At 51.2% G+C, this 26,688-nt stretch overlaps 8 protein-coding genes across 8 annotated transcripts; 3 read left to right on the top strand and 5 right to left on the bottom strand.

Annotated features, from left to right (window-relative positions):
- Nucleotides 1-475: 475 nt before the first annotated feature.
- Nucleotides 476-2,828, top strand: N7481_010037 (uncharacterized protein; the record flags this gene model as incomplete). The annotated part of the gene is made up of 2 exons (XM_057269256.1): nt 476-1,628; nt 1,744-2,828. The coding sequence occupies 2 exons, from the start codon at nt 476-478 to the stop codon at nt 2,826-2,828; spliced, it is 2,238 nt and encodes a 745-aa protein (XP_057119933.1).
- A 399-nt stretch (nt 2,829-3,227) lies between these two features.
- On the bottom strand, nt 3,228-4,616 carry N7481_010036 (nitrilase; the record flags this gene model as incomplete). Its single annotated transcript, XM_057269255.1, has 2 exons — nt 3,228-4,082; nt 4,143-4,616. 2 exons carry the CDS (start codon nt 4,614-4,616, stop codon nt 3,228-3,230), a joined length of 1,329 nt encoding a protein of 442 aa, XP_057119932.1.
- Nucleotides 4,617-5,525: 909 nt separating this feature from the next.
- Nucleotides 5,526-7,304, bottom strand: N7481_010035 (putative choline sulfatase; the record flags this gene model as incomplete). The annotated part of the gene is made up of 1 exon (XM_057269254.1): nt 5,526-7,304. One exon carries the CDS (start codon nt 7,302-7,304, stop codon nt 5,526-5,528), a length of 1,779 nt encoding a protein of 592 aa, XP_057119931.1.
- Nucleotides 7,305-9,985: 2,681 nt separating this feature from the next.
- Nucleotides 9,986-11,781, bottom strand: N7481_010034 (ribonuclease H-like domain-containing protein; the record flags this gene model as incomplete). The annotated part of the gene is made up of 3 exons (XM_057269253.1): nt 9,986-10,915; nt 10,991-11,523; nt 11,589-11,781. 3 exons carry the CDS (start codon nt 11,779-11,781, stop codon nt 9,986-9,988), a joined length of 1,656 nt encoding a protein of 551 aa, XP_057119930.1.
- A 933-nt stretch (nt 11,782-12,714) lies between these two features.
- On the bottom strand, nt 12,715-15,057 carry N7481_010033 (transmembrane 9 family protein; the record flags this gene model as incomplete). The annotated part of the gene is made up of 4 exons (XM_057269252.1): nt 12,715-12,733; nt 12,808-13,028; nt 13,089-14,908; nt 14,964-15,057. 4 exons carry the CDS (start codon nt 15,055-15,057, stop codon nt 12,715-12,717), a joined length of 2,154 nt encoding a protein of 717 aa, XP_057119929.1.
- A 1,248-nt stretch (nt 15,058-16,305) lies between these two features.
- N7481_010032 (ubiquitin domain-containing protein DSK2) lies at nt 16,306-17,794 on the bottom strand (the record flags this gene model as incomplete). The annotated part of the gene is made up of 3 exons (XM_057269251.1): nt 16,306-16,743; nt 16,775-17,146; nt 17,300-17,794. The coding sequence occupies 3 exons, from the start codon at nt 17,792-17,794 to the stop codon at nt 16,306-16,308; spliced, it is 1,305 nt and encodes a 434-aa protein (XP_057119928.1).
- A 578-nt stretch (nt 17,795-18,372) lies between these two features.
- N7481_010031 (DDB1/RSE1 family protein) lies at nt 18,373-22,404 on the top strand (the record flags this gene model as incomplete). The annotated part of the gene is made up of 3 exons (XM_057269250.1): nt 18,373-18,616; nt 18,808-20,881; nt 21,093-22,404. 3 exons carry the CDS (start codon nt 18,373-18,375, stop codon nt 22,402-22,404), a joined length of 3,630 nt encoding a protein of 1,209 aa, XP_057119927.1.
- A 1,960-nt stretch (nt 22,405-24,364) lies between these two features.
- On the top strand, nt 24,365-25,909 carry N7481_010030 (arrestin (or S-antigen), N-terminal domain protein; the record flags this gene model as incomplete). The annotated part of the gene is made up of 2 exons (XM_057269249.1): nt 24,365-24,569; nt 24,630-25,909. 2 exons carry the CDS (start codon nt 24,365-24,367, stop codon nt 25,907-25,909), a joined length of 1,485 nt encoding a protein of 494 aa, XP_057119926.1.
- Between the last annotated feature and the right edge of the window lie 779 nt (nt 25,910-26,688).

The following is a 26,688-nucleotide window of genomic DNA, read 5'->3' as shown; positions in this document are numbered from 1 at the left end:
TGTCTATAGTATTGGGAAAGCTGATGTTGTCTACGATGTAATTGAAATGAATTGAGCGAATTAATGAGATCTGCCAGTATACCTGTAGTTTATATGATATGATCTAGTCAAACCACCTGGACAACCTCAGCCTTTCACTCTCCATCTCTTCGCCCCCAACCAAACCATACACGAAGTACCCACCCCCCCGAGTCCTCGCACTTTGATGCCCAAATGCCACAAATGCCATGAAAATAGGGGGGAATGCACCTTGCAAGGGGTCTTCTAGAAGCCCCAAAGCAGTTGCAAAACAGTTGCATTGCCTCCATTCCGACGTCAGCGGGGATAATTATAGCACAAGAGATACGAGTCCACTTCCCCCTCACGCCAATCATTGTTGTCTTTGCGCTGATCAGCCTCCACACCAGCCTTTCTCCCCTCCCCCCGCCTCTTGCTGTGTTGTTCCTTTCGTGTCTCTCAAACTTGGAACACAAGAATGCCCTTCTTCAAGAGGAGATCACCGAATTCGAACTCGAATTCGACTGCGAACCCAGAGACTGGCAACTCCTTTGCTCGTTCGGTGGAACATCTCATCCACCCCGCCTTTGTTCAACAACAACAACAACCACCACCACCACCTCAATCACAGCCTCAACCATCCCTCAATCCCCCCGATTACGAGCAAGTTGGTCACTTCCCCGTCTCCGACCCTCGTTCAGTGGGGGTGCAGAGACAGTCGCAGTCCGAAGTACAGTCACAATCACAACCATCGTCCTCGTTGCACCGTTCCCAAAGCCAGCGTCAGCCCCACCTGCAGCAACGCGACCGACCGACTGTGAGTGTCGTCGCCCCTGAACCTGAGCCTGAGTTTCAGCCTCAGCCTCGTCCAAAAAGAGGTCTATTTGTGCGCCCCTCTTCGGGTATTCTCGATCGCAGTTCCAGTGTTTCCATCAAGGGCAAGACCATCTCTCATCCCATTTCCCAGCCCGCCTCGCCGCAAGTGCCCTTCCTCAGCACTTCCGACGATCAGGTCGCCCATTACGCCCACGAGGATCACTCCCCTGCAACCCATTTTTATGAACCCCGATCCACATCGTTAGCGTATCAGCAGCAGCAGCAGCAGCAGCAGCAGCAGCAGCAACACCTCCGACAACCATCGCGTGAACAGAACGAACGGTCGCCCCAGTCGCAATACTCCTCGCAGCAATTCCCCGCGCCGATCGACCAGCCCTATCCCAGGCCCCTTGTGCGCTCCAATACCGATCCAAACTTGCTGGGTAACTCCAGCCAGCCCTCGTTCACCGAATCCATCGACGAACCGCCCCATCCCTTCGAGGGCCATCGGGGCCAGCCCCATCGTTCCCAGCAGGACCTGGTATTGAATGCCCGGCCCCCTTCCCGGCAATCCTACGAGCCACTCTCCCCAATTCATTCGTGGGCTCATCCTGACACCATGCAGCAGGCTTCCGCGCAGACACCACCAACATTATCCAACGATCAGCTGTCGGGGAGCTCCAGCCGTCGCGGGAGTGCGACCGCCCATAACATGCCCGATCAGCCTGGCCGACAGACGCCAACCAGCAATCGCCAACGCGAAGATCCCGGAGATATCGATGTTCGAGCTTTGCTTCAGAAGCATGAAGAGTTACGTATGTTCAATGGACCTACCCCCATACTTTTTTTTTTCTTTTCTCTACTGTTGGTTGGTTCCAGCGGTTGCAATTGTTTGGTTGATCGATACTGATCTGATAACGATAACGATAGAGAGCAAATACTCCAAAGTCAAACGTTACTACTTCGACAAAGAGGCTCAGGTCCAGCATCTCCAGAATACAGTCGCCCATCAGCGCATGGCCGTGTCTCGAACCGTGCTAGACGATAATGAATACGCGAACCGGTTCCAGCGCCTGGATGGTGCCATAAAAGATCTGGCATTCTCCGTGCGGAAAGATTGGCGCACTGTTCCCCCATGGTTGCACGGCCTGGTGACCGAGGACGCCGTCACAACCGGCACAAAAGAGATGACTGCTGTAGGCCGAGCTGTGGTCAGCAAATGGCTTGGGGAGGAGGTTTTCCACAAGTACTTCCATCCAGGATTGGATCCTGCACTCAGCGTGCAGCTGAAGAGCATAGAGATGAACCTGCGCCGACAACAAATGCGTCCATGCACAGACGAAGATCGGGAGAATGCCATCGCTCGACTTTCTAACTGGCGCCGTACGACCTTCGACGGTCTCGGCGATGCACTGTCCACCCCAGACGCTCAAGAGTACCGCGCGGAATTAATCGAGCACCTGATCGCCGAGCTAGCATCGTTCCTGAGCACACAGCTCCAAAAACCCGCACTGCAGGGCCTAGAAGCAGGCGTACGGATGATCATCGAGAACACCGTCAACATCGCCGAGAAGATCCCACTCGAGGCTCGCGACGTTTACGTGGAGTACCTACCAACCAATATAGCTTTTGGCGATGCATTTATGAAAGTGGAAGGCCAACTGCCACCACTGTCACACCTCCCTCAACCCCCAGCGGACCAGGAACCAGAAGATCCCGCCGCAGTAGAGGGAGACTCATCGCCCGCGTCAAACTCCACCGGAGCCGGCGAGGGCACATCCCCAGCCCCGCGCGAGTCCAAGAAGAAATCCGTCTTCGACGCAATAAGAAACCGCAAGTCTGGTGGGGCCGACCACGGTCGATCGGGGCCATCCCACCCGCACGAAGAAAAGGTCGAACAGCCCGAAGTTGCGATTCCGCCCCGAATTCGATTCTCTTCTTTCCTGACGGTCGAGGTGCGCGGCAAGGGCCAGGCAATGGTCCTAGTGAAAGCGCCTGTGTGGCTGATAGAGTGAACAAAAAGTAGGTTTGTTGTATATATCATGGACGCACAACTCATGCCGCGGTGCAGTGGCATGGTGATGATGAGCACGAGCTTGAGCTTGGGCTTGAGCACGATTAAGCATTGATATCCCATTCGTTATTGTTCTTGTTCTTGCAAGGGTGGATTTTGGCGGCGGGAGGAAGGGGAGGATATCCATGGATTATCTTTAGTTTATTTTTCAGATCCGATTTGAATACTTTAAATATCAAAGTTGTACACCGGGCAGATGATTCACGGTGTTGCCCAGGGCAATTTATGACCTGAAGTTCAGTAATTGGTACCACCCCCCTTCCTCCTTCTGAGTCCCTCCTCCCCAAACTTGAAACTTGGAGCTTGAAGTTGCCCTTTTTATTGAATCCATGGATGCAAATTACAGGGGAGGCGGTGCCAAATCCAGCCCCTCAACAGTCAACTTAAATGCATCGCTGCGGGAGTAACTGCCTGCAACATCCAAATCCAACCGGCCACGCTCACAATCATCCAGATCAATCTGTGCAATTGCCAGTCCATCCCCAACCGCAATTGCTTCCTCCTTAATATCCGCCATAATATGCGGACCGGAAGGATTACTGGCAGCAGCGTCCTCACTATCAGCCGAATCATCCGTACAAACCTCCCACAACGGGCCCGCAAGGACGGCACCAAGAGGCGAAACAATACAAGACCCGCCACGAGAAACAAACTCATCGGCACCAGCCTTGGCCTGACCAAGCTGTTCCACTTTCGCAGCCAATTCTTCAACCTGATCCGTCACATCGCCAACCTTAGAACCAGCATCAGTATCAGAGGGATGGCCCTGACCCTGCGGCCAAACAATCTCATGCGGACCCTCCGAAGTAACAGAAAGTTTCCTTCCAGAAGGCTGAGGTCTAGACTGCGTCTGCGGCGGCACACCACCGACCGCCGAAACAGCAGAAGACTCATCAGAACCGGTAATCCAGTCAGGCAACTCCGAGGATCGAACACACTGGTTCGCCGAGAGAACAAAGCACCGTCCCTCAGCACCAACAGTCCGCATTAGAGGCAGCCACGTATCCCGGTCATCGGCCGTAGGCGCGAGGTAGATATTCACATTCTGCGAGTACAGACTCTGGCGCAGGAGAGGCATGTAGTTCTCCCAACATATTGCCGAAGCCAGGGTTAACGGTACACCGTTTAGAGTTGTCGTTACAGCGCGGAGAGTCGATGCCGATCCCTGGCCCCAGATTAACCGTTCTGACCCGGTCTGTATGTTATACACAAACAATTAGCAAAAGCTTGAGGGTAGAAGGCCCGGAAAACAAACCGGCATAACCTTCCTCCTCTTCCCCAAAACACCCCTAACAGGATCAACATAGACAACAGCACAATAAAGCGTTCCACCAACCCTCTCCACAACACCCGTAACGATAAAAACGCCCGTCTCAGCCGCAATCCTCTCAAGCGTCTCCCTCGTCCCATCACCACGATGACTCTTCCCGACGGCAACAGGCAATCTCCGCTCGAGCCAATCATCACCGCCTCCCGCAGGTGTATCGCCCAGATCAACGGCTGCCTTGAAATAAGCCAGGAACTGGTCCCGGCCGCGCGGGTGTCTGGCTCCGACTGCGGCGCCGAATGAGCAAGTTCGTGGGTATCCGCCTAGATAGGCTTCTGGGAAAAGGATTAGGTGCACGCCGCGCTTGGATGCTGTTACGGTTGTGCGTTCTAGGGCGGCGAGGGTTGAAGGGAGGGTGGCGCGAGTTCGGGCTTGGGCCACTGCTACTGTGAGATGAGGCATTGTGGGTGGGTGGATTGAGAAGTAAGTTCAGTGTATTTCGGTTGATTGATGGGAATGATTGAGATGAATTGCAGTGTATAGCTAGGTCGATCAAAATAGATCATTGAAGTGTAGATAGAAGTGGAGGTGGAGGAGGAAATAAAGTAGACTGTGACAGTGGGCAGTCCGGGGGTGGGGCGTGGATAAAATGGGGAAATGACATCATGCGGACTTCACTGCACCAAGTAGGGCTAAGGTCAACCTCAGACCTCACGCTAGAAAAGTTAAATATACTTCGTTTCTACTCCTTGCAGACGAGCAGGGAATTCCCTGTAGTATCTAACACATACATGCATGCACACGGTCATCATGTGCAAATACTACTTCATACTTAAGAGCCAAGTGGTGGCACCACTGCACTGCAGTACAGTGGCAACATTTACTCAGTTCTTCAGGAATACTAGTAATCTTCAATATCAGTCTGTTCTATTGGCAATCCATCGGGCAACACCAGCCCCGGGGTAAAGGATAATATGTACAAAAGCCATGCACACCGCACGAAATGCAATTTGAATTTCGCCGTGAAAAGAAATAAGAAGAAAAGGAAAAAAACTCTCTGGTTCCCGGGTATAGCGCCTCGCGATGATGAAGAAACTTGAAAGAAAAGCGCGAACACAAAAACCAGATGGATGAAAATGCCAGTAAGTTCAAGTTACCAGAACGAGGTGTCAACGAAATAGAAAGACTGAATCAAAGAAACAAACAAATTGCTGGAACGCGGAAGGGAAGCTCGTATCATCGCAAACATCAAGGTTCAATGCAGAGTAACTCGAGTAAAGGCAGAGGCTGAAAATGGATATGAAAGAAAGGAAGATTATTTTCAAGATGAAAGGCCTTTCCAATCACTCTGTTCGTGTGGACGGGAATGATTTATGCGGTGGAGATACCGTTGGCGTTGGCGGCTTGCTGGAGCACGCGTGGCCAGCGCGAGATCAGTTCAACATCGTCGAGGATACCCTTGCCCTGGTTTCGGATGTATTGGGTCGAGGGATCAACTCGGTGCTCATGGTCCCAGTAGGTCGGGGTGCCCTTGATGAGAGCAGAGTAGACGAGACGGCGGCGGCGCTGAGAGCGCAGAACATCTTGGCGGATCGACTCCAAGTCCCATTTGTTGTTGACTTCCTCGACGAAGTAGGCCAGGAGCTTGACTGGGTCCATCGTGTTGGGCAGCGCCGCCTCGCCAGGGCTAGGAGAGCGCGGGGGAGTCAGTGATGGGAACGGGTAGGACTTGTCGGTGGCACGCTGCGGGATGGGGGATGCATGAGGTGAGTCGCGAGGCGTGGGCAGGTTGGCCATGGCCAGAGACAATGAATTGCCAGATTTCACTGGCGCACGGGCTTCACGGTCAGGGGCAGATACGATGGGAAGACCAGCTGCCAAATTGGTCAACTCCTCCGGGTCGGTGGCCACATCGAAGAGCATCGGCGGGTCAATTGGTGAGTAGACGAATTTCCAGCGGCCCCGGCGAATCATAACGAGCGGTGCCTGAGTGCCCTCTCCCATGTATTCTCCGTAAACAGTGTCGGTTCGGAGGCCATCCTCCCCGGTTAGATATGGTACCAGGGAGACACCGTCCAGGGGCAGGCCCGGGACGAGAGGAGCCCCCACGAGGCCAGCGAATGTGGGAAGCAGATCCATGGTGGAGACATTCTCAGAGACGCGCTTGGGGGCAAACTTCTTGGGAGCATGGAAGAGCATGGGCACTCGGGAGGAGTTCTCAAACCAGGCCATCTTGTACCACAGGCCGCGCTCGCCAAGCATGTCACCATGATCACCGGTGAAAACAATTATTGTATCCTCATCTAGACCAGTGTTCTTGAGCACCTTGAGCAGCTTGCCAATGTTGGTATCAACGTAAGTGCAGGCGGCGTAGTATGCACGGCGGGCTGCCTTGATACGGTCCTCGGGCAAGTCCTTGCCAAACAGATCGATGCACTTAAGAATTCGCTGAGAGTGCGGGTCCAGCTGGTCGTGAGGGATGGTACCATTCTTGGGGAGCGGAATGTCGACATCTTCGTACATATCCCAGTACTCCTTGGTCATGGCATAAGGGTCGTGAGGGTGCGTCATGGAGACGGTCAGACAGAATGGCTGATCAGTGCGGGTCCGTACGTGGTCGTACAAATATTGCTCCGACTTGTAAATCACCTCCTCGTCGAAGTCGAGTTGGTTGGTTCGGACGACAGGACCGGCATCCATGACTGAGGACATGTTGTGATAGTAGTCGAGGCGAATCTCGGGTTCATCCCAGTTCACCGACCAGCCGTAATCGCCGGGGTAAATGTCACTTGTTAGACGTTGTTCGTAACCGTGAAGTTGGTCTGGTCCACAGAAATGCATTTTTCCAGCCAGAGCCGTATGGTAACCCTCGCGGCGGAGGTAGTGAGCATAGGTGGGAATGTCGGCAGGGAAATCCGCCGCGTTGTCGTAAGCCCCAATCTTGGATGGTAGCTGGCCACTGACCATGACAAAGCGCGAGGGGGCGCAAAGAGGAGAATTGCAATAAGCAGAGTCAAAAACAACACCCTCACCGGCCAACTTGTCGAGGTTGGGGGTCTTGATGGGAGAGTTCTTATCATGGAGGGAGAGCAGAGGGGCCGCCATCTGGTCAGCCATGATGTAAAGGATGTTTGGCTTTTTGGTGGCCATTTTGTCAAAGCCTGGGCCTTATCCTAGCAGAGGAGAAAGAGCTGAAGGGAGAGAGAGCTGGAGGAAGGTAGGAAGGTAGGAAGGTGGAGAGTGGAGGATGAGAAGTTGAATGGGGAATGAAGAATGGGAAAGATGAAAGAATGGCGGGAGCGGGTGAGGGGGTAGATATAAGTGAAGAAGAATGGCACATGTGGGGGAAGGACCGTTCAGAGCCAGACAATGCAAAATCAAACAATTTTGTGTCCAGGCTATCTGAAAAAGGAAAATTGACACTGGAGGTACGGAGGTCTCCTACTCGACACGAGGGCCCGAGAGCCGGAGCTATAGTTGGTTACAATACGGTACACTATAGTTATAGTCTACTTGTACATCTGATAATCCAGATCAGCTTGCCAGTGTACAATACACAATCGTCAAGGTACGAATAAACTGAGAATCCCCACCGATCCAGCGGAGTCATGAGTTCGACTAAGGAGACTACAAAGGAGACTAGTACTGCATGGAAGATCAGGGGAAGCGGTGACGTACTCATTGAAGACGCAAGATCGAGCAATTGCTGGGTGCGATGGTGTGATTGTAAGATGTGACAGTACTGTAAGTACAGTATGGTGGGGTGTATGGTTAGTATAGATTATCAACCATATACTCCGTACTCCGTACTCAAGATACTCCATAACCCACTCCATGAATGTCCAGCTGATCACTCCAATGCGGATTCCGTCTCCTCGTCGAGTCACTCAATCCCTTTCAAAGAGAGTAAGTGCCCAAGTGCCGAGAGTGATTGTGACTTGACTATTTGCCACGCTATTACTCAACCATGCCGGTCCACCGCCCTTCTGACCGTATCATTACAACTGGTAGATGTAACAAATAAATCAACTTCCACCCCCTTCCACCCCAACGCAAGGAATCCTCACAACTTTTGCATGTATGTCGGGACATATCACTTGTAATGTTCAGTGCAATTATCACTGACTCTCGACCCCAGACTCGTTAGTAAGGTTATCCGCCTTGGGCTGACCCTTGTAACGCCGGCGATCTCAGCCGAGCAACCCGGCGACCGGCGCAAACCTTGCTCCCCACCGATCGTGTCACCTTGCCCATCCTGGCCAATCATGCCACGCTCTATTACCCCTGGGACCGACTCGTCGGCGAGACGATGTCGTGCTAGCCACCTTCGGGCATGCTTGGGGCGTTGTCCCCACTTGCTTATCTCACCAGCCAATCATTGCCTTTCTGCTTCGACCTCCGAATTGAGCACCGCACAAAAATCAGCACTTTGCCAGAGCCGACGGGGTGGCCCGATAAGCGACGAGTGCAGAACGTGCAAAGTGCAGACTGTGCAGATGGCACGGACTTTGCTGAGCAGCCCAGAAATGACACCTGGCATTCCGGTTTCAACCTACGAGTACAGAGTACGGAGTACCCATATCCACACTCATTCGCACTGTGCAAGTAGATCAATGAGCAATCCCCCCTGTCTAAGCACGCCATGCGGGAGCGGTCTGTTCCAGCCGCCCCCGGATTCCAGAGGACATACGATACACTGTACAGCCTACAGACTCAGACTAGACCTGGGCCGCGTGGCGTTGAACACGACGACAAAGTACGAGATGTACAAAGTTCCCCTGTAATCAGATGTGATTCGATTCACCGCCGTTTCGCGGCTCCAGGTTCTGCATAAGATCCGGTCCCCACCACATTGCACTAGCTGGACTATTTCTCCTGATGCAGCATGGCGTGGTGTACACTTTGGACACTCTCGGTTTGAGTCTCGTCCAGTTGAGTTTCATTACTCTGTACAGTACGGAGTACTCTGACCCCATACGGAGTACACCAAGAGGAACTACCAATAGGGACAATTGCGGAACATCACAGCCACCATAAACGGAGTACTTACGGAATACCTGGGCTCAATTTAGGTATCTGCTCCCTGAACTGCACGATGACGGAGAATTAAATTTAAATTTAAATTACAGCGTGCACCAGCGATGTACAATCACAAGCTAACTAACTAACGACTGTACATATGTGCGTAAGTAGACTTGTGAGCAGGATTTCCTCTCATCAATCACATCCGCCAGCAATCAGCACTGCACAACCACTCGTACATACACCCTTCAAGAAAAGAGGAGAAATACTCCGGGTTGAAAAAAGCAAACCCAAGATCCACTTTCCTTTGACAACCCATCAATGTCACTCCGCCGGCCCGTTCATATTTTTGTTCCCACGTCGACAATCATTTCCTCCCTTGTCCCGTTCCGGCTACGTCTACATGAGAAAGAGCAAGAGATTAGGGGAGAGTAAGATATTCCATTCGTAGGATAAGATAAGAATAAAGAAAGCTACGTACTCCCCAAGGTTGTCTGTGACCCGAAAAGAAAGGAGGTTCTAAGACCTTAAGCCGGGCCACCCTGGCCAATACCGCATCCCTCCCGCAAAAGATCAACGCACCTTGTCATTGATGAACGGAAAAGACGGACAAGAGATGAGCAACCAAATAGGAGACGAAAAAAAAAAGAGCATCCATCACCAGCTACCATCACCAGTTACATGTTGATGGTAACAAAAACCGAAACCCTCCGATCCACCACTCCCATCATCACCACCAACCACCACCACAGAAACTGGAGATCTTGCACCCACTTCCTACAAAATGAGCTAGTAGAAGCACAATTCTACTAAGCCCAAAGCGAATCTTCCTGGGAGGGAAGAGGGTTGTTCCAGTCATCCTGAGGGTCCCAAAAGTCCGTTTCTATTTCAGGCCGAATGTACTCGTTCCCCTCTCGAGGAACATTGTGCAGAAGGCACAGGCGAGAGTCTTCGTCCAGTTCGGTGCGGCAGAAAAACGGATCATCGCGGTGTGCTATCGCGTACTCAGCTTCAGCCTGAAGTTCCTCCTTGGTTTTTTTGGGCCACTGCTCAAGTTTCGTCTTCATGACCGGCGGAAGGTTGGTCATGTACCAATGAGTCAAGTCGCGAAGAGCGACCGTGGCTTCAAGTACATTCCCATTGCTACCCTTCGGGAATGGACGCTTGAGATGCACTGGAACAAGTTTTCGGAGACCGGTCTTCCAGAGGTTGATTCGCACGGACTTCTCGCGTCGCGATTCCAGCTCTTCAATGTCGATAACGCGTCTGTGTATCATGCGGAGCTCCAGCAAGTCGCGTGAACCACCAGAGTAAGTGATTATGATGGTTTCGGGTCCGACAAAGTCCCAAACACGGCTGCGAGCTGCATCGCGTCCTTCAAGGACAGTCTTCATTGCTCGCGCACTGTGCAACATCTGCCAATCCACACCGGACCAGTGAGTATTCAAGTGAAGCATTTTCACATTTTTGCTGGGGAAGACGAGCGAATTGATGAGGACTTCTCCGGTGAAAAAGTCAATCATGCCAATGCGGACGATTTCATGGTCGCCGTTTGTGGCGATGCCCTTCTCACAGCTCAGAGCAACGGCGGTTCGGGGGTCGATCGCCGCGCTAGGATCAGGGGTGGGATACAGATGCCAGACTTCCCTGGCTTCGTCTTCATTGAGCTGTGGGAAGCGGTGGTAGTCCGAGTGATGGCACCCATTGGCATCAGCCCAGCTGCCGCAGCAGGACCACTTCTGGAATTTCATTAGCGGGATTCAAATGTTGAAGACAAAGGGGAAGGAGCATTGAGAATAAGGATCATAACTTACTCTGTTGTCGCCGACCATACCAGGATGACCGATGCATCGGGCCTTGCGGACAGTTGTAATGTCGCGACTCTTAGCCAAGTAGTCACTCCAGGTATAAGGGATGATGTAATTCCACCACTCCATCACCTCGAAATTTTTGTTCATGCCTGAGACAGTGTAACAGGGCTTTTGCGGGTCCATCTCGACCCCTAGGAGAGGCTTCTCTCTCCACTCCGGGATCAGTGACTTGCGATTATCGTCATTCGGTTCGATTTTGTGGCGGGGCTTTGACTGCATCGCTCTGGCATACTCGCCGGGGGGGTAGTACTGCTCAATGTTCAAATCAAGCTTGGGGAAATCGTCCTGGAGGATGTAACCCCAGGTACGGGGATCATTACTTGTGATGATGTTACCACCGCTGGTAAAAATCATCGGCTTTGGCTTTCCCTCGGGCCAGAAGTCATAGTATCGAATACTCTCACGGCGAGCTTCGTCCTTTTCAGCCTGGGTGGCCGGACGTTTGCGACGCTTCGCTTCGGACGACTGTTCGAGAACTATGATGAATGTTTAGTCTCATGTTCCAAAGTAATATGCAGATAGATAGAGACGAGAAACTTACCAAAGCAATCCACGCAACGGACTTGGTTCCTGAGGATCTCCCAATCTTGGTACTGTTCGAAGCGGTACTTGTACTTCTGATTGATCATGTCCTTTTTATCCATGGTCAGACCATTTAGGTCCGCCAGGATTTCATCGCTACGCTCAATCTCCGTGGGACGAGAGGATTGAAACGTAGAAGCCGAGGAAGACATGGCTGATACCGGTGCAGCGAACGGTGTCGAAAAAAGGAATTGATGGGGTGAAACGAAGATGTGACTTGGAGAGTAGTGGAGGCTAGGAACGAAGGGTGGAGTGAAGAGATGCAGGTGAAGGAAGAGGTGAGGAGAGAATAGAAGGAGACAGGCTGAGGAAGGGAAGAGAGGGAAGTGGCGAAGAGGGTCACCTCGAAGGAAATCCCGTCAAATCAACACGAAGTGCAATTCGTATCCGATATTTGAAATGAAGTGGAGTGGCATAACAGGGCAAGATGCCCAGCGGAGCGAAGTCGCACCCACAAATGAAGTTCCACAAATTTGATATCGATATGAAGTAGAATTTGTCTTTGGTGGTAAGAGAGGAACTGAAGTTGGGAGAAAAGTGAAACTTGGACAGGAGTATGTGGACGTCCTTGTTAAGCGAGCGGGATCATGCGCCAGATCCTGTGCCGTCATACCATGAGCAGGTGTGAGAATATTGGCGCCTGAAGGACACCTGGGACAGCATGGCTCAGAGGGACCGATATCTGGTCGTGGCGCCTGTGCAAACGAACGTGAACGAGGTGCGGATGAGGGTGGCTGGGCGATATTCATGAATGTAACAGCCGTGTCTGTACACACTAGAGAGGCAGGTAGTTTGTTTGATAGAATGGAATTCACATTTAAAAAATAACAATACACAACCTGTTGCGATCACCTACATAATTGACAGCGGGTTGACAACACTTATACCGTGCTGTACATGCACCCTTCATTTAGATGGCACAATGATGAAGCTTGAAGGACAGACATAGGGAAATAACAGAATAGAGGGCTCAAAACGTCTGGTGAAGACATGCAAGTAAAGGACAGGATACGCCGTGGTGGTCGACACCAATGCTGCTCAAAGAGACAAATGAAGTCGTGAGGGTGAGGTTTGTAGGCGGTGGTTTAATCAACCTTAATGGCACTGTTGAGCTTGTTAGCGTCTAGTGCAGGAAAATGTGGGGAAGCGGGAAAGGCCGCAGCCATCATTGATCGTACCTATAAACTCGCCGAACAAAAGCATAGGCTGCAAGGAATCCAATGGTTCCAGTCAACAGTCCATAAACAGCACATGCAAGGAAACTATAGCTGAAAAAGAGCAGCCCCGATACGAATCCTGTGATGTGAAGCTTGAAGGCGTAGTACCAAATGCAGTAGGCAAAAATCCAGAATGCACTACTCCCACCGGTCAAAAAGCTCTGCCACCACCAGTGATAATTCTGGAGAGGTTAGTATTAAATTAAGGGGGAAAAGAAGTCGCCGACGGAAAGGGGACATACCTCGGAGCAAAGCTGGCTGTATGTCGCAATTATCGTCACTTCAACGACGGTAACGAGGAGCACGGTAGAAACCACACTCAGAAAACCAAACACGTAGTAATAGCCGCTCTTATCTTGCCACAAATTCTTGAACAAGAATAGGAGCTCGATGAAGAGGACGGCAAATGGAATCAATCCGGTCAACAGAGGGCCGGCGGGACTGCGCAGGTACCAAGGCTGGAGCGGAATTTGCCGAGCGATAGCATTGGTCTTCAAGGGGTGCTCCCAGGCAGTCGCACGCACGAATCCAGCCCAGCTGCCTATGTAAACCAGGGGAACTTGGATAAGCAACCAAAGAGCGAGGAGACCAATCAGAGTGCTGAACGGGATGGCAGTACTGGACGCTTGAGCCCAAACAAACAGGTTCAAAACCAAAACGAGGAAGAACGACAACCCGGGGAACAACAGAGCAGTTATCAAGGTATTCTTACGCCAGGTCGTTCCACCAAAGGTCTTATAGAGCCGTCCAGAGAAGTAGCCCGAGAAGACACCTGCAAAGACAAAAAGACCCATGCCAACGCTGACGAATCCACCGCGGAAACTAGGGTTGAGAATGCCCAGACAGCTCAGAAGAAGTAGACCGGTAGCCATGAAAAGAAGCTGCATGCCAGAACCGACAAGCGGAGCCAAAAGACCGCTGTAAGCGGGGATTCGGAAAACGTCGCCGTGAAGAAGCTTCCAGCCACTGGTGTCTTCGAAGGATTCATCATCCGAAGACATGTCGGCTTCGTTCTCGACGTCGGCATTGTCTAGCAATCCTTCTCCTTTCTTCTCCCCGGAGCGCTTGCGTCGAGATCTCACTTTGAGCTTGCGGTCCTCCATAGCACCATCGCCACGACCTTTAATGTCGCCCTGGACGGTCCGGCTCCAGATGACGAACACCGTTACCCCAAGGACAGCCGAGATGGTCAAGGAGTTGATAATCGCCAGCCAATGGGTCATGGATCCTTCCTCCTGGTTAGTAAAATAGAGATCCCAGCGGTTCGCCCAGTCGACTTTATTTTCTTCCCGGAAGTAAACAGAATAGGTATATGGGATCTTCAGCGTGGCTCCATCATCGTCCTCATCGTCTTCCGGGATGTAAGAAAGCCCAGCGTACTTCTCTCGAAGTCGCGACATGTCCGGTGCAATGAACAGACCCAAACCATCCCGCTGTTTGTGCACATCCTTCGGACAACCGCCTTCCAAGCGATCCTCTGCACTGATACTCTTCGGGTATACCTCAAAGCCAACAATAACCTTCCCTCCCTCGGGGGCTCCTCGCCAGCGAATAACAATTGTGAAATGGTTGTTTAAAAAGTAGCGCGAACGGCCAGTGGCGGGAGAGATGTCGCGATAGCCGAGCTTGAAGCCCGAGGCGTAATATTTGCGACTGCGGTCGACAGTCACAAAGCTCGTTGCGCCGGGCAGGTTGTCGACAATCCATTCAATAACGTAGTTCTCTTTGATGAGCTGGCGGGCCCATTTCACGTTCTCACGACCGACCTCCGCCGAACACAAGGACTGGCATTCCACATCTTTGCCCATCTCAAGCTCAAAATCGGATGTCATGATGCGGTCGCCGCGCAACACCTCGCCGAGATTGAGCGAGATGCTTTGGCCTGATCCGAAGGGGGATCCACCATGCTTATTGCCGCTCGGAGGGCAGACGAAGGGGAGGTCGAAGTAGGCATATTGAAGTTGGGTATGGTCAGAGAAGATCTTGTTTACAAGCAGAGGGATCGCCTCGCCATCATTATACCGGGTGACCGAGTATCCTTTCAAGAAAGCGAGATTGTTAGCTGTCAATGCCAGAAGGTGGAGTAGAACGACTGGGGCGATGTGAACGAAGCTCACCAGGGATGTAGAATGACCAGGTAGCCGACACAAAGAAGAACAGACATAGTGCCCAACTGCGTGGACACCATGGCCCCATTGGCATGGTATACATGATTGTAAGAGGTGGGTGTTTGGTTCAGCTTGGCCCGTCAGCTTGGGTCAGCTTCTCAAAGCGCATGCGATGCGATGCGATGTTGTGTTGGTCGGGAGGATCGCTCAAAGGTGGGTGTGGCGAAATGTAGATCCCGAGTGGCTAAAGGGATCAGCACCCCTTGATCTTCAACTTTGAAAGATATTCCGGTTCGATATCTCTGTCGAAAGGGGATTTATACAAGACAAATCGAATACGGGGTCAGCCAAGGGTGGAGAGGGGGATGCACGCTAATGAGATGATGCTTGGCGGATGACTTGATAGTGGTAGCTTGAATGCACGAATCAGCCCAGAGAGATAGGTGAGATTGCCACAGCGGGTCAATGGCCCGGTGCGGATGGGAAACGAATGTAATTGGCAATGAATGCCGACAGGGGAGTGAAAAGCGATTCAAGTTCAAGTTTTGGGGGGTGAAATCAAAGTTCAAGAGATTCCAGCGTGTTCAAAGCAAATAAAGGCTGACTAACGGCCCTTGCGTGGAGCCTGGTGGAGCGTGACATTCCGGGCACACAGCAGCGTGGGGTCTACTACTAGTAGTAGTACTATGAAAATAGTGGAATCTTTTAGTATATCACAGCTTGAATGATCATCGCACTATGTAGTACCTACTTAGGTGGTTCGCACTATAATGAAAGTAGTAACTTGAATCGTGGTCCATGTGGTGGTAGCCTATACTACCTAGGTAGTACCTAGTTAGTTAGTAGGTAGCCCAGATGTCCAGGTCACGTACAGCAATATATATTCCAACCACCTGGGCAGACACGATTTGGAACTTGAACCTTCAGACCTGATCCCTAATACCTACTTTACGTGGAATCAACTTGAAACTTGAAGCCCTGGAAATTACTTCTATTCCAAGATTCATATCGGCAGTGGAGCACTACTACTCTACTATTATACATAGGCTTATACAAGCCCTAGAGTTAGTGTACCATGATCCACGAGCAAAGCAAATCGTCCAGCTGTGAAATTCAATTGAAGATGACATTGGCGATAAACAAAACGCTAGTGTACCAGAGCCATTCAGGCAGAAAGAGAAATTCCACATCCAGAGATAAACAGAGGTAAAAAATGTGAAAGAAAGGAGGCAGGGAAATCATCAACGTGCGGCCAAATCGTTATCATCGAATCAAGGACCATGAAATACATCGGGAAAACGAGCAGATTCATCCAACACAAACATGTCAATAGAATGAACCCATGGAAGCTTCATGACGAGGTGTTCAGGAGGTGCTCAATTGCCCCTTGTACACTGCCACCCGATCGTCGCAATGCTTCAATGTTGCGTTCAAACTCAAAGAAGCCCATGTCGTTCAATTGACGAAGTTGCTCGGCATACCGCTCCTCTGGGGGACGGTTGTCAGGGGGCTGTTGTGACGCGCCAGCACCTCCAAGGCCAAGCATATTTGCCCACGCATTCGCGCCGGCACCACCGCCCTCTGTATTTCCGTTTCCCAACCCCTGAAGCAACTGAGCCATCATGGCTGGGTCACGGTTCATGAACGGGTTCATGCCGCCGCCCTGTCCACCCAGTCCGGCACCACCAAACATGGCCGGGTTGAACAAAGAAGCGAATGGGTTCTGAGCAGCCTCAGGAGTTTGTCCTTCTCCAGTAGTGCCCCGATCTGTGGACTGGTCGCCCTGATTCTGGGTGTTCGCAGGATCAGTATTGACCGACGGCTGTGCGAGGGGGGTTGGCGAATGGGTTCGCGTTGCCGCCGAAGAGTGCGGCGAAAGGGTTTCCAGCAGGGTTCTGTGCAAACGGATTGGCTGCGGGATTTTGCTGTTGATTTTGGTTCTCGCCAGCGGTTGTGTTCGTCACGCCGGGAGCGGGGAAGGCGCCGGCGCCGGCGCCCCCACCTCCCATATCGCCCATCATCCGCTGCATCTGCATCATCTGACGGATTTGTTGGGGATCCGTCAGCATACGGCGGAACTCGGGACTTTGGAAAATCTGGCGCGCCCCAGGTCCGATATCGCGGAGCATGGGGTTCTGTTGGATCATCATGTCGATCATCGCGGGGTTCTGGAGGGCCTCGTTGAGAGTAGACTGAAATTGAGGGTTTTCGAGCATGTTCAGCATAGTTTCACTGTCGGGGGGGAGGTCCCATCTAGATAAGATGCATCACGTCAGCAAACCTGGAATTGGTGGATGTCTCATAAGGGTACTTTATGAGCCAACCAAGAAGTATAGTCTACTTACCCCACCGTCAGGGCCAAAGAGACCAGCCCCGGGAAGCTGGGCAAACCCGGCATATCGAGCTCCAGTCAGCCCGGCGAGGGGGTTGTTACCTGTACCGGCGGCCAAGTTTGTAGGAACACCGGCAGCGGCAGGAGGAGTCGGAGTTCCCGTAGCAGAGGCTGCCCCGGAAGTAGATGTAGCTCCAGCATTTGCACGCTGGTTGCTGTTGGCATTGCCAACCAGGTGAATAGTGTGTCCATCCTTAATCTTGTAAGATTCTAGAGTCTCGTTATCCTTCAAGATCCGGCCGGAGTAAATCAGACGTTGACGATCGGCCGGGATGCTCTTGGAGTCATCGGATTTGTCAGACTTGTCTGGCTCGGCTGTTTCGAGTTTCTGCTTCAAGTCTGAAACCAGAGTGGACAGCGGAAGGGTCATCGTGTATTTCTTATCTGTTGAGGTCTTGACGATGAAGGTAATGGGAGCCTCTCCGGCGGTACCAGCGTCGTCGGCCATGGTGAATTGAGTTGTCGGAAGAGAAGTGTGGGGGTGATTGAAGAGGGTTGAGATGACAGAGAGGGGGGGTTGCGACTGATCGCCTCTAGGGCGTGGACAGTGAAAGTGAATAGAAAGATGCGATGCGAACAGGTGTATGAAGGCGGATGGCAATTTCCCAGGAGACTAAAAAAGGAAGTTCAGAGGTGGTTGGATTGTTGAAAGCAGTTGGCAGTTGGACGGAGCTACTCAACGCTGTTGGTTGCCGACGTAATTCGACCGCTTTCCATATCACGTGAATAGAGATCACGGGCCACACGGGCCACCACTTGAGCTTTCCCAGTCCCACCAGCACATTTTGCTTCCTCTTTTCTTCCCCCCCCCCCAACCTCAAACCCATCCTCAAACCCGTCACGCATTTTGCCAACCTCTGGGGTGTCTTTCTTTCATTAGACCCCAGCAGCGATGGGATTGATGTGACCTGTTGCATAATTTTGACTGCAATTGCAATTGCCATTGCGCATACTCCATTTTTTCTTTTCGACCTTCGTGAAAGCTCGCGAGTTTTGCAAGCTTTGCGAGCTTAGCTTTTGCCCACCATGGCCACCACTTCGCATATGTTCATGTACTCTCTGACGATTCAGCCTCCAACTGCAATCACTCAGGCCATTCTGGGTCAATTTTCGGGCACCAAGGAACAGCAGATCGTCACTGCCTCCGGCTCGAAGCTGACAATCCACCGTCCCGACCCGAGCCAGGGAAAAGTCACCCCGATCTTTTCACAAGATGTCTTCGGCATTATTCGCTCATTGGCAGCCTTTCGGTTAGCTGGAAGCAATAAAGGTATGTCTTGCAATTAGCCCATGTTTGCATTTACGAGTTCAACTTAGTGATTCTTCAAGCTTCCCGGGTAGCACGGTCCTGGTTTTCCGAGCCGACCCCTTGAAGGGTTGAAGCGGACCTGCCCCCCGGCCAGCAACGTTGACGCTGCAAATCATCTTTGTGCGAACTGTGCTGAGTATATCTTCATTCAGATTACATTATCATCGGCTCCGACTCCGGGCGTATCACAATCATTGAATATGTTCCTTCTCAGAACCGTTTTAACCGCATCCACTTGGAAACATTTGGAAAGTCCGGCGTTCGGCGGGTTGTCCCGGGTCAATATCTTGCCGTGGATCCCAAGGGACGTGCATGTCTGATCGCTTCTGTGGAGAAGAACAAGCTGGTCTATGTTCTGAACCGTAACTCCCAAGCGGAACTTACAATTTCCTCTCCTCTCGAGGCCCACAAGCCGCAAACGCTCGTTTTCGCCATGATCTCCTTGGATGTGGGCTATGAAAACCCCGTCTTCGCTGCCTTGGAAGTTGATTACTCTGAAGCCGACCAAGATCCCACTGGCCTGGCTTATGAGGAGATTGAAAAGGTCCTCGTTTACTACGAGCTGGATCTTGGATTGAATCATGTCGTCCGCAAGTGGTCCGATCCCGTCGATCGCACCGCGAACATGCTTTTCCAGGTCCCCGGTGGCGCGGACGGCCCAAGCGGAGTGCTGGTGTGCGCTGAAGATAGTGTCACCTATCGTCATTCCAACCAAGATGCTTTCCGAGTGCCCATCCCACGCCGCAGGGGTCCAACCGAAAATCCCGAGCGAAAACGCACCATCGTCTCTGGAGTTATGCACAAAATGAGGGGAGCTTTCTTCTTTCTGCTCCAAACCGATGACGGAGACATGTTCAAGTTGAACCTTGAAATGGTTGAGGATGAGAATGGTCAATTGACTGGGGAAGTGCAAAGATTGAAGATCAAATACTTTGATACCGTCCCCGTTGCTTCAAACCTGCTCATTCTTAAGAGCGGTTTCCTTTATGTGGCCAGCGAGGCTGGTAACCATCATTTCTACCAATTTGAAAAACTTGGTGATGATGATGAGGAAACCGAATTCTCTAGCGATGATTATTCCGCCGATCCATCTGTTCCCTATGATCCGATTTTCTTCCAACCCCGGACTTACGAGAATCTCAACCTGATGGAAACCATCAACTCCCTCAACCCGTTGATTGACAGTAAGATTGCCAATCTTACCGAAGATGATGCTCCACAAATCTACTCGGTGGGCGGCACTGGGGCTCGCAGCACTTTCCGAACTCTCAAGCACGGACTAGAGGTTTCTGAAATTGTTGAGTCCGAACTTCGAACAGTCCCATCGGCCGTCTGGACTACTAAACTGACGCGTTCCGATGAATACGATGCTTACATTGTTCTCTCCTTTGCCAACGGGACTCTGGTTCTGGGCATTGGCGAGGTCGTTGAAGAGGTTACAGACACGGGTTTTCTTTCCACTGCGCCGACTCTGGCTGTGCAGCAACTGGGCGAGGATTCGCTCATCCAAGTTCATCCTCGCGGTATTCGTCATCTTCTCGCAGGTGGCCGCGTCAATGAATGGCCTGCTCCTCAGCATCGGTCCATTGTGGCTGCCGCCACCAATGAGCGCCAAGTCGCAGTCGCCCTCAGCTCCGGCGAGATCGTCTACTTCGAAATGGATACCGATGGTACCTTGGCCGAATATGATGAAAGGCGGCAAATGTCTGGCACTGTCACCTGTCTCAGCCTTGGGCAAGTTCCCGAAGGCAGGATGCGAAGTTCGTTCCTGGCTGTTGGCTGCGACGACTCTACAGTGCGTATCCTCAGCCTGGACCCAGATTCTACATTAGAAAACAAGTCCGTTCAGGCTTTGACGTCCGCACCATCCGCCCTCAGTATCATGGCCATGGCCGATTCGAGCTCGGGAGGTACCACCTTGTATCTCCACATCGGTCTTTACTCCGGCGTCTACCTACGCACCGTCCTCGACGAGGTTACTGGAGAGCTTTCCGATACCCGTACGCGCTTCCTAGGCGCCAAGCCCGTCAAGCTTTCCCAAGTCTCGGTGAAGGGACAAACTGCTGTTCTAGCCCTGAGCTCCCGCCCCTGGCTTGGTTATTCAGACATCCAAACCAAGAGCTTCATGCTCACTCCCCTGGATTATGTTGGCCTGGAATGGGGCTGGAACTTTTCCAGTGAGCAATGCGTAGAAGGCATGATCGGTATCCAGGGCCGTAATCTCCGGTACGTTTTAACCATCATCTTGTCTTTTTCTTCTTTTTCTCCCCGTCATTTCCTTCTTCACTTGATCATATGATGAAACATGGGACCTGAATTTCCATGTCGAAGAACCTTTTTATTTATATTCCAATTGTTCCTACTGAGATCAACCTCACCTTCACCCGCATTGCATTTATTTCATTTTGGTTGCGTATCATCGCTGACGAACGTGCAGGATCTTCTCGATCGAGAAACTGGATAACAACATGCTCCAGGAGTCTATCCCCCTCGCTTACACACCCCGCCGCTTCGTCAAACATCCCGACCAGCCGCTCTTCTACGTCATCGAGTCTGATAATGGTGTCCTTTCACCAGCTACACGACAAAGTCTCATCCAAGATTCGGAGAGCCGTAATGGGGAAGCTGCCATTCTGCCACCGGAGGAGTTTGGTTACCCTCGTGGAACTGGCCACTGGGCTTCTTGCGTTCAAATTATTGATCCCGTTTCTACCAAGTCCGTCGTCTTCACACTGGACTTCGAAGACAATGAAGCCGCTGTCAGTGTTGCCGCTGTGCCTTTCTCAAGCCAAGACGATGAGACATTCCTAGTTGTGGGCACTTCGAAGGATATGTCCGTCAGCCCACCCTCATCTGGTGGCGGCTTCATCCATATTTACCGGTTCCAGGAGGACGGTCGCGAGCTGGAGTTCATCCATAAGACCAAGGTGGAAGAGCCACCTCTTGCTCTGCTTGGATTCCAAGGTCGTCTTCTAGCAGGCATTGGCTCCACATTGCGCCTCTACGATCTGGGTATGAAGCAACTTCTCCGAAAGTGCCAGGCCCCCGTTGTCCCCAAGACGATCGTGGGTCTTCAGACGCAAGGAAGCCGAATTGTGGTCAGTGATGTTCGCGAAAGTGTTACCTTCGTCGTATACAAGTTCCAGGAGAATGTTCTCATCCCCTTCGTGGATGACTCCATCGCTCGTTGGACAACCTCTACGGCCATGGTTGACTATGAAACCGTCGCAGGCGGTGACAAGTTTGGTAACCTGTGGATGATGCGATGCCCTGGAAAGGTTTCCGAGCAGGCCGACGAAGAAGGCTCTGGTGCCCACCTTGTCCACGAGCGAGGCTACCTACAAGGTACCCCCAACCGTCTTGAACTGATGGTTCACTACTATACCCAAGATATCCCCACCAGCCTGCACAAGGCGCAGCTCGTTGCAGGTGGACGTGACATCGTCGTCTGGACCGGTTTGCAGGGAACCGTCGGCATGTTCGTCCCATTTGCTAGCCGCGAGGATGTGGACTTTTTCCAGAGTTTGGAAATGCAGCTGGCAGCCCAGCACCCTCCCCTGGCGGGACGGGACCATCTCATCTACCGTGGATACTATGCCCCTGTAAAGGGGGTCATCGATGGTGATTTGTGCGAAATGTATTTCCTCCTACCTAACGACACGAAGATGATGATTGCGGGGGAACTCGATCGCTCTGTCCGCGAGATCGAGCGAAAGATCTCGGACATGCGGACAAGGGTGGCATATTAATAACATGGGGCAAGGCTGGCGTCTTTAGCTGGCGTTGGTGCTCTCTGGGCTTCAGATACCTAGGTACCTGCTAATCGATATCCAAAGGCGGCTTTGATCCGCCTTATTTTCACTTGATTCCATTCTGTCCCCTTTCTCCCTTCCCCTTCCTTCCCTTAGACTTCCCCAAGTGGATGTCGTCTCTTGCCTCGCTCGGTCTGCCGCTTTTACTCGGCTAATCTTGAGCTGGATGCAGCCCGTTACTTTCAGGTGCGGCTTGTATGAGACAAGAAAAAGTGTGGCAACACGCTTCGACGCTCTTTGAGTACGGTTTTATCTGCATTGCACCACGGATATAAGCCGTAATTTATCAGTCGGAACAACCTGTAAACCTTTAATTTATACAGTAAAACAAACAATGAGAGTGAATTAATACTGTTTATTGAAATCATATCCTACTTATAAAGGAAGACTCGAGTCATGTCTACTTTAGTCAAGTCATAGTTAGAGCCCTTACTGTATGTATCGCGATCACCTGATGCGGTTCGGATATCCTCAGCGGCTTCCCATAACTTTCCAGCACCGACAACGCAACACACCGACTGCAGCAGACCGATAGCTTGGACCGAAACCCGCACGACTGCAGCATAAACGATTTTTTCTCCCCTGAACCCGCTGCAAAACCGGCAGGAATATCCACTCGGCATGCAATGTGCTCGGCTAAGGTCGGAAATATCTGGAGCCTCCCGAGAGACAACAGGCCGGCTACCGTCGTCGCCCTTCTTTCTCCTCGGGAAATGGGTCTTTCGATGGTGTCATTTTCCCTGGATCGAGAAATCAACGCCTGACTTCATTTTTGTGAGGTGGCCTTCAATTTTGCGAACACTGGAAACTCAGATTTGCTTTGAAATTCCCCAACAATTGTCAGCAGGACGGTTCACCCCCGCGCGGCCATGATTGGCTACTTTCGAGCAACACGACGTCTGAGGGTCTGAGCAGCTCCGATCGGGGACTCGTGAGTGGGCCACCACGGTTGTTTCCTCCTCAAAGTGGATCCTCGAAGGGCGTGCTTGTCGGCATAAGGCGTGGTCCACCGACTGTTCCAGCCTGGTTCGACCCACTGGTCTTGCTGAGCTTGATACTCGTACTCTTGCCTCGAATTTTGATGCTCCGGCATCGCAATGAGGTTTCACAAGCCCATACAACAGGGGGAGGGTCAAGATGGGTAGGGGACCCTATCTACGAATCAATCGGAATGGAGAGAATCGTGTTGCAAATTATCTTATTGGCTCCGATCTGCTCGACAAGGGCGTCGGCAAGGTCCTTTGGGTCCTTTGACGCCAAACGGAATGTCAATCCAAGGGCGCGAGCATGGACCGAAGGAAGGGCTCAGCCCACCAATCATCCAATCACCTTCTCCATTCCCCCTCCCCGGACGCCTTTGCTCGTATGGATTGGCATTGGCTTACTGCTAGCTTTCGGCTTTCCTTTGGATGTAATTCAGTTGCTGGTTCACACGTGTGTCAACGTCACCCGTCTTCAATCGATTTACAAAGTCGATGACTCACAAACATGGCATCGAGAGATTGTGAGATGGATTTGTAAACATGATCTCTCAAGGATCATCATCATCTGCTGCATTTTCCTTTTCTATAAAACGGAGGCCCCTCCACTCCGTTATGGGGTACCACATACACTTCGCGGTTGTTCACGGTCCACGGCTCCACTTTCTACATAACTACAATACTTTTTTTTTCTTTTCTCCCCTAGCAGTCTGGTTTAAAATAAAGCAGAGAAAGCCTGGGGGTTTATTTAATTCTCCCCAAACTCAAAAACATCCACCTGCACATACCTGACAAGGGTCCAGGGTCTTGTGTGCTCACTTTCCTCTTCTCCCCTCTTTCCCTTTCCTTCTTCCCCTCTCAACTCTCGACTCTCAAGTCTCGACTGCTATTTGCACCAAGAATAATTCTCACTCACTATGGTCGCGACTTCGATTATTAGCCGGGGCTCGGAGACATTTGATGTCTTCACCCGGCGTTCGCAGCCAAAAATCGAAATCGACCTTGTTGGCCAGACACCTGGTCTTGTGAGCTCGTATACGACTGGCGACCACATTGAGGGGACTGTCACTATTACCGTGGAGCATGAAACTCGTTTTGATGAAGTAGAAATTGCCTTTCAAGGTAGGTTATATTGAAATAAATCAATCCACCTAAATGCGCCAGCCACTCATTCCGATATAGGTTCATCACGAACTACAGTCGAACGGGCCGCCTGCCCTGGTCGAACCGGCTCCCAGCACATGTTTCTGAAACTTCGACAGCCTATCGAAGATACCGAATATCCAGCCCCACGAGTTTTTGAACCTGGTCGCAAATATACCTTCCCCTTCCAATTCATTATCCCGGAACAATTGCTGCCGCAAGTTTGCACCCACAGGCGCGTAAACAACGCCATTCATCGATCGCACACCATGGTGCCACCGACATTGGGAGACCCAATGCTCGCTGGAAATGGAAAGACCTTGCTTGATGATATGGCTCCTGACATGAGTGTCATCTCCTATATAATCCGCGCGGGTGTGCTCAAGAGAGCATCTGCAGACCAACGCCAGGTGAAGGCCTTGGCCAACTTTGCCAAAAAGGTTCGCATCATCCCAACGGTGGAGGAAGAGCCACCCATCGAGGTCGCCGACCACCCTTACTACTGCACCCGGAAAGAGAAGAGTGTGAAGCGGGGGTTTTTACGAGGCAGGCTGGGCCGTATGGTTGCTTCTTCCACACAGCCAAAGGCGATTCGTCTTCTCCCCCACAGCTGTGAGACGCGCGACACTGTCAACACCGTCGCCACTATTAATTTGCGATTTGACCCTGTGGGAAATGAGCAACCACCTAAGCTGGGATCATTGACTAGTAAACTCAAAGCCAGCACGTTCTACAGTGCAAGCCCCTGGGAGGATTATCCCTTCCAATCAGACAATATGCCATTCTCACAGGTTGGGCAAGGTCTATTCAGCGAGTCCATTCCGCTTTCTACCATGTGTGTCGGATCTGCAAAGTGGCAGAAACATTCAACAGCTGGCTACGAGCGTCGTGACTCGACAGTGTCCACTTGCTCCGAATCCTCTACCGGGCCATCTACCGAATTTACTGGCGGCACATACTATACCGCGTCACTGGTTATCCCAGTCAATCTTCCAAAATCGAAGACCTTCGTCCCGACTTTTCACTCATGTCTCATGTCCCGCACTTACTCCTTGGATCTCTCCCTCTCCTATCATACCCCAGGTACAAACGTCCTCACCCCGACAATCTCCCTCCGTATCCCGATTCAAATTACAACCGAGTCCAAGAATGGCGGCTCCATCAAATCTGAGCTGGGCGTGGTTGTGACTCAGGCGGAACTGGATGAGTTCTTCTCTCCTCGTTCTGTGGCCCCAAATATGAATGAAACCGTCATTGACGTGAACTTGGCTCCTCCCGAGTATTCGGACACAATCGGCCCAAGAAGTGTTCGTGCGTGAGATACATGTCTGTCGTATCTTACGAGATCAATCTTTCCTTCCGGGCCTCTTCTAAATGAATATATGCATGGCCTTAACAAATTTGCTTTTCTTTGCTTTGATTTTGATTTTGATTTTCATTTTTACTTCTCTTTGCTTTGTTGGTAGCGCTGATTGAGTTGAGCCTTCTACACTTGTGATACCCACATATTCACTGCAGTCATCATCGAGCGTTTGAAAATAATTTGGTTAACTTTCAGTTTTTATCTTGTTTATTGATACTAATGTATACTTTGATTATCCTCATATTTTAGTTCGTTCGTCTAGATTATAAATTTCCGTAGTCTTATTTTAATGAAGTGAATGTTCGGGAAAATAGTCTACAGTCTTAAGATAAGAAGATTTGCTATCTCCAAACCTTGGAAGGCACTTCAATGAGTGGGACCAAAATCCAGCAACCCAACATCTTAGTAGTAAGAACCCAATCGGGACCACGTCATGAAAGCAAAGATATAGCCCTCTGGGGGCACACAAAAGATAAGTGGTTTTCAACTTTTGTATTACAAGAAAACGAGTCAAGTTGATATTCGATTCACAGCTTTTCATACTGAACCCAAACCCTACATATACATCTATGTGGAGATAGTAAAGACGAATCAGATCCCTTTTGACTGGGAGAGCAAGCTTTATTAGGTCAGATTTAGTATAGAAAAACTAAAATTTTGTACACAAAAGTTAATACTTGCTTGTGGGTGTACAAATATAACAGCAAGGCCAAGAAGATGGGTGTGATGTGCTCC

This window comes from Penicillium waksmanii (genome assembly GCF_028829765.1).
Source record: "Penicillium waksmanii strain IBT 27052 chromosome Unknown utg000008l:1.0-5622682.0:1.0-5626561.0, whole genome shotgun sequence".
NCBI lineage: Eukaryota > Fungi > Ascomycota > Eurotiomycetes > Eurotiales > Aspergillaceae > Penicillium > Penicillium waksmanii.
The sequence above is the reverse complement of the archived record's forward strand: the minus strand, read 5'-3'. Positions and strand labels throughout refer to the sequence as shown.